This window comes from Nicotiana attenuata, chromosome 8 (assembly GCF_001879085.1).
Source record: "Nicotiana attenuata strain UT chromosome 8, NIATTr2, whole genome shotgun sequence".
In the NCBI taxonomy this organism is placed as follows: domain Eukaryota; kingdom Viridiplantae; phylum Streptophyta; class Magnoliopsida; order Solanales; family Solanaceae; genus Nicotiana; species Nicotiana attenuata.
The window spans coordinates 31847985-31858270 of record NC_031996.1 but is presented as its reverse complement, the minus strand read 5'-3'; the positions used below and the strand labels follow the sequence as shown (position 1 = coordinate 31858270).

Below are 10286 nucleotides of genomic sequence, written 5' to 3'. Positions count from 1 at the left end.
ACAACTTGAGAATAAAAAAGAAATCAACACTTTACAAGTTATAGGTAAGTATTCCGTAAAATCATAATTTAGAGATATTTTTATTTTTATTTTTGAATTATTTTTAGCCGGATCCCCGCACCCGTGTCGGTTCTAGGATCCGTATCCCCGAATCTTAAAATTTCCATCTCAAAGGATCCGACCTCTAGATCCGCACCCGTGTCGGACACCCGCACCCGTGTCAGAGCAACTTAGATGCCAACACAACATACTTCTTTGCAAATATGAAAAATAGATGCAGCCAAAACAAGATTAGAAGACTAATAAAAGGAAATGGGAGCATAGTGCAAACAAGGGAGGACATTGAGGAGGAGGTGACAGGATTTTATCAACAGCTATTTGGCTCATCAGCAAGTGAGTTGCCTGCTATTAATCCAACTATTATGAGAGATGGTCCCATGATGAATAGACAGCAACAACTACAACTAATTGCAGAGATCACAAAGGAGGAGATTTATCAGGCTCTGAAAGGTATCAGTGATAACAAAGCCCCTGGGTGTGATGGATTTAATGCTCTATTTTTCAAAAAGGTTTGGCCTGTAGTAGGAGATACAATCACAGATGCAGTCATGGAATTTTTTGCAAACTCAAATATGTATCAGCCTATTAACTACACAACAATAACCCTTGTTCCTAAGGTGAAAAGTCCTTCTAAAATTACTGAGTACATGCCAATATCATGCTGCACAATTCTTTACAAGATTATATCAAAGATACTAACAAACAGACTACAAGGAGTGATGGATGGGCTGGTGGATAAGAGTCAGTCTGCATTTGTTCCTGGTAGACTGATAAGTGATAACATAATACTCAGTCATGAGTTAGTGAAAGGTTATGGCAGGAAAGGTATTTCTCCCAGATGTATGCTGAAGATAGACATGAAGAAGGCATATGATTCAGTAGAGTGGGGTTATCTAGAGCAAGTGTTGACACACCTGCAGCTGCCAGGAAGATTTGTGCAATGGATTATGAGTTGTGTTACAACAGTATCATACTCCATTATGATTAATGGGCAGCCTACAAAGCCATTTCATGCTAAAAAGGGATTGAGACAGGGAGATCCCCTATCTCCTTACTTATTTGTACTGGTTATGGAGTATTTGACAAGGCTGTTGAAGACTCTTAAAAAGGATCCTAACTTCAACTATCATCCTAAATGTGGCAAACTAAACATAGTACAATTGAGCTTTGCTGATGACCTATTACTATTCTGTAGAGGTGATGCCATATCTGTTCAGCTACTATTTTAGTGCTTCCAACAATTCTCAAAGGCATCAGGGCTAGAGGCAAATGCTGATAAAAGTTCCATATTCTTTGGTGGAGTGCATGATGATCAGCAACAGAGGATATTACAAGACTTGGGGTTTGTTCCACCAGTTTGGTACTTGGGGGTACCTTTAAGCTCTAAGAGGTTATCATTGATACAATGCCAGCCTCTACTTGAGAAGATGCTAGGGGGAATCCAATACTGGACAACAAATTTCCTGTCTTATGCAGGGAGAATTCAACTAATCAAGAGTGTGCTATTCTCTATTCAAGTATACTGGTCTCAGGTGTTTGTGTTACCAAAGAAACTTATTCAACTTATTGAAAGAGTATGCAAAACATTCCTTTGGACTGGGGGGGGGGGGGGTAGAAGCATCAAGGAAAGCATTACTGTCATGGGACAACTTGTGCAAACCTAAAGCAGCTGGTGGTCTTAATCTGCTAGCTATAGAGGAATGGAATAAGGCAGCCATATGTAAACTCCTTTGGAACCTGTGCAAGAAGAAGGATAGGCTATGGGTGCAGTGGATACATGTGTATTATAAAAAGAAGAATACACTGTGGGACACTGCACCAAAACAAGCCTCTTGGATAGTGCAGAAGATACTTAAAGCCAAGCAATACTTGGAGGAAGTTGGCTATATAGAGGAGGATGTAGAGGAGATAAACAACTTTTCTATCAAGAATATGTATGGGAAACTGAGGGGGGAATTTGATAGAGTACCATGGAGGAAACTGGTGCACAGCAGTATTGGAGTACCAAAGTGGAACTTCATAGTCCACCTAGCTGCACATAGAAGATTAATGATAAAAGACTGGCTAAGGGGATTGGGCTATGTAGAGGATGTAACATGTTCTTTGTGTAATAGTGAGGAGGAGACAGTGGATCATCTGTTTTTTAAATGTACCTTTGCATCGAGAATATGGACAGCAATGCTACAATGGCAAGGGATTCAGAGGCAACCAATGATGTGGGCAAATGAGCTTGAATGGGCAGGGAAGTACTACAGAGGGAGGAGCACAACAGCTGAGCTACATAAACTTGTGTTGGCAGGAACACTGTATTACATATGGCAAGAAAGGAATGGCAGGATTTTCAACAGACTTCAACGATCAGAAGTCACTCTAAGCAGAGCAATTACTCAGGATGTGCATGGGAGAGGAGAAAGCAAACACAGGATACAAAGAAGATAAAGGGAACTCAACTACTATCCTAGTATATAAGGTGTTAGTTAATCTGTTCTTGTAATGTAGTGGATGAAGTCAGAAGTGGAGCTAAAATCTGGGATGTATGTCCAGATTAAGCTCGAGTATAGTATGTACATATTTGTTGAGAAATGAAAATTTTAATCACCAAAAAAAAAAGAATCAAAATTTTAATCAGGTTCAGGCATAGGCCAATAGAAGAATGAAAGTTAAAGGAAGCACCACTCTTTCAGACAAGGGACTTCCTTGGCAGATGCATTGTGGGAAGGTGAAACATCCGAAATACCAACTTGACCAGATGGGTTCATAATAAATGGTATGCTGTAACTGGGGGGGTTCAGTTATACGTCGTGAGTCACGTCCAGTTTCTTTTTGAGTTTCCTTTTAGAAGAGAGGCTGAACAGTTCATGAAGATGAAGAAAAATCAGCTGTGCTTAAATGGTGGTCCGATGTGCTCCATCTAAATTCATATGGCAACAAAAAATTCTCAAGGAACTTGGTGATAGGTGTGGAGGGTGACTAGAAACAGAAGCGTACACTAGTTAAGAACCAATCACCTTAGATGGGGGCTAGAATCAGAGTCAAAGGTCCCTCCAAGCAAGATATCTGAAGTGGAAACTGATGATTTTGTCTGTAAAATCTGAAACTGGGTTGAGTTATATAGTTCTGTATGTAAATGAGTGCTGAAATAAGGATTGTTGAAGATAAATCTGGCTGAGTGGATGCCAACTATGACAGTCTTGAAAGGAGAAAGGTACGAATTGATGAATCAAATGTCAGAATTTGGTAGGAACAAAGGCTTCTTACTAAAGAGGAATTGATACAGAAAGCTAGTGTATAGATGGAGATAGAAGATACTACCAAGGACGAATAGATAGCATAGAGATAAAGATCTAGGGTTTTCTAGTTGAAACAAGGTGATATAGACATTAAGTTTTCCCAGAGAACGATTAATGCTCATAAAAGATACAAAACCATTGATAGATTAGACATGAGATGGAGAAAAAGAGGAAGAGCCAGAAGCTATCAAGAGGGAGAATTGAGACTACTACCAACACTTGGACAAAGAGAATAAAGAATGGAGGCCAAGATTTAACATGCATGATCATCCAAAATCAGTGAAGAGGAAGATAGCTGCTTACAAGGTGAAGCTTTCAAGAAAAGAGGAAGACTTCTTGCACTCCTGTGTGTATTTAATCCCATGAGTAAGTGAATTTATACAAAGCTCCTAATGCTAATTAAGGAAATAAAATAAATCAATACAATCAACCCAACTATGAAATAAAATCAAATCTCCTGACATCATCCCAATCAACAATCTCCTAAATATAATTAAATCTCATGAAATCATGCTAATCAACACTCCCCCTCAAGTTGGTGCAAAGATGTTGCACATGCCCAACTCGCAACTCAATGTATGAAAAGTCCGCTTGTTGAGACCTTTAGTAAACACATCAACTAGTTGTTTTTCCGATGGCACATGAAACAAACTCAAGACACCAGTTGTAACTTTTTCTTTGATGAAGTGTAGATCAATTTCCACATGCTTTATTTGGTCATGCTGAACTGGATTATGAGTTATACTAATGGCAGCCTTGTTGTCACAGTACAAGGAAAGTTTTCCTTTTTCAGACAGTCTCAATTCCTCTAGTAGCTTTTGTAGCCAAAGTAGTTCATAAACACCCTGGGCCATAGCTCTATATTGTGCCTCTGCACTTGATCTAGCAACTATACTTTGCTTCTTGCTTCTCCAAGTAACCAAGTTTCTTCCTACGAGTGTTCAGTAACCGGGTGTAGATCTTCTGTCATCTAGAGATCCAGCCAATCCGCGTCTATAAAGGCTTCTATTTGGAGATGATCGTGTTTGGAGAAAAGTAGACATTTCCCTGGAGCAGACCTCAGATACGTCAAAATGTGAAAGACAACTTGCATATGAGGATCTCAGGGATCATGCATGAACTGACTCACCAGGCTAACTGAAGGCAACAATGACTCTGATACCATGAAGATTTCAAGAAGAAGAAGAAGACTTCTTGTATTTCTGTATGTGTTTACATCCCATGAGCAAGGAAATATATACAAAGCTCCTAATGCTAATTAAGGAAATATAAACAATCTATACGACCAATCCAACTATCAAATCAAATCTTCTAAATACAATCAAATCTCTTGAAATCATGTTAATCAACAATCTCCTAAATATATTTAAATCTATGTTGCACAGACTCTTCAAAATGTTGCCTCACACGTGTCAGATCCTCCAAAAATACACTACTTTTGAAGGATACGATACGCACCCGGAGAAATTTTCAGAGAGTCTGAGCAACATAGATTTAAATATCTTGAAATCATACTAATCAACATAAGGTCCTTTTGGTGAACCAAGTCTGGGAAATCATGAGAAATAAAGATTCTTCTTTTTGATCTAGCAACCTCAATTCTCAAGAAGTACTGCAATTTTCCTAGATCCTTGATCTCAAATTCATGTGCCAACAACTTCTTCAATCGCGCCATCTCCTCTTTGTCATCTCTTGTCATTACTATGTTATCAACATAAACTATTAGAAGAGTGAGTTTACCCGTATGATACCTTATGAAAAGGGTGTGATCAACCTTGCTTTGTAGGTAACCAAAGGAGATCATTGCTTTGCAGAATCTGTCAACCAAGCTCCGGGGGTTGCTTTAGTCGGTACAAGGCATTCTTCAGTCTGCATACCTTTTCTTGACTTTGTGTAATTTCAAATCCAGGAGGAATCTCCATATACACCTCTTCTTCTAAGTCTTCCTGAAGAAATGCATTATTCACATCAAACTGTTGCAAGTCCCAATCAAGATGAGCTGCACAAGACAAAAGAATTCTAATAGTATTCATCTTAGCAACAGGGGCAAATGTCTCTTGAAAATCCACTCTATAAGTCTGAGTGAATCCCTTAGCTACCAATCTTACTTTGAATCTTTCAATCGAGCCATCAGCTTTGTGCTTCACATTGAAGACTCATTTGCAGCCAACCAACTTCTTGCCTGGTGGTAAAGTGACAAGTTCCCAAGTTTTATTTTTTTACAAGGTCTTCATTTCTTCAATCATAGCTTGCTTCATTTAGGATCTACAAAAGCTTCCCTCCAATTCTGGGGAATAGACACAGAAGAAATAGACAAGGTGTTGAGTTATCCCACATCGGAGGGATTTGAGGTCCTTGGTCTCCTTATATGGCTTGGGCAATCCTCACCTCACAAGCTAGCTTTTTGGGTTGAGTTAGGCCCAAAGTCCATTCTTATCATGGTATCAGAGCCAGGCCCATCCCAATTTATTGTTATCGATGTTGGGCCCCCATTTATATTGTCCACGCTCCAGTAGCAGGCCTGGGCGTGAGGGGGGTGTTGAGTTATCCCACATCGGAGGAATTTGAGGTCCTTGGTCTCCTTATATGGCTTGGGCAATCCTTACCTCACAAGCTAGCTTTTGGGGTTGAGTTAGGCCCAAAGTCCATTCTTATCACAAAGCAAAGGCTCTATAAGAGGGAGACAAAGAATTATAGGAGACAAAATTAGATAAAGGGTGTTTGGTGGTGCAAGATCTGACTCCTTTTTCTTTGAGCATAGGTTCATCTAAATCATTAAGAAATGTAGATAACTCACCAGTAAAAGAAGGTTCAACTTCGTNCGGGAGGGGCCCCTTACGACCCAAGCGCAATATCAAGACATCTCGTGGCATAATCAAACAGGCTCTCGGCCTCATATCAATCACAAGCCACCTCGTGGCATAATAAATCAGGCCCTCGACCTCTCATATATCCCAAATCAGTACCACATGCTGCAGCACATAGCCCGATCCGATAACATCCTCACAACACAAGCCCTCGGCCTCACTCAGTCAAAACTCACTCAAGCCTCTCGGGCTGACAGTAAAACAAGTACTCGGCTAAAAATATCATTTTTGAATCAAGAGGAGTGAATAAAACCGAGTTATGAAAACAGTAAGAACATAGCAAGACTGAGTGTAAATATCAAACCAAAAACATTGAGGAAATTAGTAATAAAAGCCCCTAAGGGTCCAAACAATCGGCATAAGGCCCAGACACGACATTTAGCCCCAAACATAGTAATACTTTCCAAATATAACAATATCAAATAGTTTCCAAGTAAATACGCGACTTAATAGTCGTACGGGACGGACCAGGTCACAATCCCCAACGGTGCACGACCCCACGCTCGTCACCTAGTGTGTGTGTCACCTCAAAATAGCATAACGATGTGAAATCCGGGGTTTCATACCCTCAGAACAGTATTTACAATCATTACTTGCCTCTATCCGATCCAATCTCTAGCCCGCGATGCCTTTGCCTCTCGAATCAGCCTCCGGATGCTCCAAATCTATCCAAAAACAGGTTTATACCATCAAAATATGCTAAGGGAACAAAGCCCACTCGAAAATATCCAATTTATACCAAAAATCCCGAAATTGGCCAAATCCGGCCCCGAGCCCACGTATCGGAATCCGATAAAAATCACACCAATAGAATTCTTATCCTCTCACGAGTTCGTACATACCAAGAACATCAAAATCGGACCTCAAATGGCCCCTCAAATCCTCAAATTACTCTCTCAAAATTCAAGCCCTAATTCCCCAATTTTAGGGTTTAAATTCCATATATATCATGTTTAAACAAGTAAGAATCAACATAGGATCGAGTATAAAGTCCGAAATCCTTACCTCCAAGAAGTTCTCTTTGATTCCCTCTTCAATCTCCCTCAACAAGCTCCAAAACCGAGTCAAAAATGGTGAAACTTAGACCCAAAATCGCGAAAATGGCCTTTTATACATTTTGCCCAGCGATTTCAATCCTTCTTCACGAAGGCGGTCAAAGCCTCGCGTTCGCGAAGCACAAAATTCCGTTGACCAAAAGACCTATTACGCAAACGCGACCTCCAGATCACGAACACGAAGCTTCAGCTTCCCAGACCATCACGAACGCGACTCCTAGCTCGCGAACGCGAAGCACAATGAACCTGGACCCAACTGCTCACCTTTCATCTACGCGAACGCGGCTAATCCCACGCGAATGCGATGACCACGAGCCTCAGCCCTTCGCGAATGCGGGACCACCTTCGCGAACGCGAAGGCCAAATTCCACTGCCTCACCTCCTAGCCCTTCGCGATCGCGGGGTCTCCATCGTGAACGCGAAGGTCAAAAACCTGCAACACCAACAACAGATTTTCTGCAATCTTTTTCAACTTGAATTGGTCCGTTCAACCACCCGAAACTCACCCGAGGCCCTTGGGACCTCAACCAAACATGCTAACATATCCCATAACATCATTCAAACTTGTTCCAACCTTCGGAACGCTCAAAACAACATCAAAACACGAAATCATCATCGAATTCAAGCCTAAGGATTCCAAAAACTTTCAAATTTCGCTTTCGATCAAAAAGTCTATCAAAATCGTCCGAATGACCTGAAATTTTTTACACGCTTCACAAATGACACAACGGACCTACTCCAACTTCCGCATTCCGACCCCTATATCAAAATCTCACCTATCAACCGGAAATTGCCAAAATTCCAATTTTGCCAATTCAAGCCTAACTCTACTCCGGACCTCCAAAACACATTCTGATCACGCTCCTAAGTCCCAAATCATCTAACGGAGCTAACCAAATCATAAAAATTCCAATCCGAGATCATATACCAACAAGTCAAAACTTGGTCAAATCTTTCAAACTTTAAGCTTCAAGCTGAGAATCATCCTTCCATATCTATTCCGATTAACCTGAAATCCAAAACTAACGATTTACATAAGTCACAATACATAATACGGGGCTAGTCATGCCTGAGATCTGGCAAGAGAAGTGCAAAAGCTCAAAACGACCGGTCGGGTCGTTACAATCTTATATAGGGGAACGGGGTTCTAAAGAGCGAAACGACCAGTCGGGTCGTTACAATTATTATAAGTTTTGATACAACGAATTGCACAAAGTTTAATCACATATTTCTTCGGGACTGCAACTTAACTTTATCCAGTTAACCATTAATAAGACATTACGATATTTTAGTTCTCACACAATCACACTAACCAATCAAACGTGTTAGACATTTATTTCATTTTATTAGTATAAGTTTGATATAACGAATTGCACAAAGTTTAATCATATATTTCTTCGGGACTACAACTTAACTTTATCCAGTTAACTATTAATAAGACATTACGATATATTTAGTTCTCAAACAATCACACTAACCAATCAAACGTGTTAGACATTTATTTTATTTTATTAGTATAAGTTTTATATAACGAATTGCATAAAGTTTAATCACATATTTCTTCGGGACTACAACTTAACTTTATCCAGTTAACCATTAATAAGACATTACGCGATATTTAGTTCTCAAATAATCAGATTAACCAATCAAACGTGTTAGACATTTATTTCATTTTATTAGTATAAGTTTTCTATAACGAATTGCACAAAGCTTAATCACATATTTCTTCGGTACTACAACTTAACTTTATCCAGTTAACCATTAATAAGATATTACGATATATTTAGTTCTCAAACAATCACACTAACCAATCAAATGTGTTAGACATTTATTTCATTTTATTAGTATAAGTTTTGATACAACGAATTGCACAAAGTTTAATCACATATTTCTTTGGGACTGCAACTTAATTTTATCCAGTTAACCATTAATAAGACATTACGATATATTTAGTTCTCAAACAATCACACTAACCAATAAAACGTGTTAGACATTTATTTTATTTTATTAGTATAAGTTTTGATATAACGAATTGCACAAAGTTTAATCACATATTTCTTCGGGACGACAACTTAACTTTATCCAGTTAACCATTAATAAGATATTACGACATATTTAGTTATCAAACAATCACATTAGGGCTAAAATATAGTATATGCGTTAGTCTATATTTCTTTTAGTATATGTGTTAGTAATAAATTACATTAACACTAGCCTATTTAATAACACTGACTACTAAGGTATATATTAATCTATTATAAGTAAGAATTAAAAGGAATTTGTCACATCTTTTGTATTAAATGCTTCTGACCTCTGATGTTCCCCCCGTTGGATTTCCCCTAAAATGTACAAAATTGGCATTATAGCCATAAGGCTACTAATTCCTTTTAGATGTCTTTTCTCACCAAACAAAGCCCCTCCAAAGCCAAACGCTACTGCCATTCCATTTTGCTGCATCTTCATCTTCTTCCTTACCATTTTCTTCAACTCTTAAAAATGTCTTCTTCTACCTCCTCAACAGCAAATCAAAAGGGGAAAGGTTTGTTAAGGCCAATAAAAAATGTAGGCTCCGACTTTGATGATAAACCTCTTTGGAACCATGTCAAAGTTCTTTCACTTACTCCAAGTGGTGGTGAAAATGAAGTATGGTCATGTAACTATTGTAACAAAAAAGTTACGGGATCATATTCTAAAGTCAAAGCTCATTTGTTAAAAATTTCTGGTCAAGGTGTTCAAATATGTAAAGACATAAGCAGAGAAGTTTGTGAAGCTTTGAAGCAAGAACATGAAGAAGCTGAAAATAAAAAAGCATCTGTACAACTTGACGCGAGGAAAAAGTCAGATTACGTATCGCTTCCTGAAGGGTCAGATTTATCGCATTTTATAAAAAAAGAAAAGGTTCAAACGTTGGAGCTCTAGAGAAGTCATTCAACTTTGAGAATAGAAACATCGCCGACAAAATGGTAGCCCGCATGTTCTACGCTTCAGGTTTATCTTTTAATTTTGCCAAGTCT

The 10286-nt window shown here is 38.9% G+C and overlaps 1 protein-coding gene across 1 annotated transcript; it reads left to right on the top strand.

The window, feature by feature from the left end:
- On the top strand, window positions 264–2499 carry LOC109231629. Its single transcript, XM_019397276.1, has 4 exons — window positions 264–1214; window positions 1311–1420; window positions 1537–1592; window positions 1730–2499. The coding sequence occupies exons 1-4, from the start codon at window positions 264–266 to the stop codon at window positions 2497–2499; spliced, it is 1887 nt and encodes a 628-aa protein (XP_019252821.1).

Bases quoted from the DNA above. Each gene is read 5' to 3' on its own strand.
- LOC109231629 (XM_019397276.1), top strand. From the start codon at position 264: ATGAAAAATAGATGCAGCCAAAACAAGATTAGAAGACTAATAAAAGGA. The intron at 1,421-1,536 runs GTACTTGGGGGT...TGTCTTATGCAG, and splicing joins GGGTTTGTTCCACCAGTTTG to GGAGAATTCAACTAATCAAG. The intron at 1,593-1,729 runs GTGTTTGTGTTA...AACCTAAAGCAG, and splicing joins TTCAAGTATACTGGTCTCAG to CTGGTGGTCTTAATCTGCTA.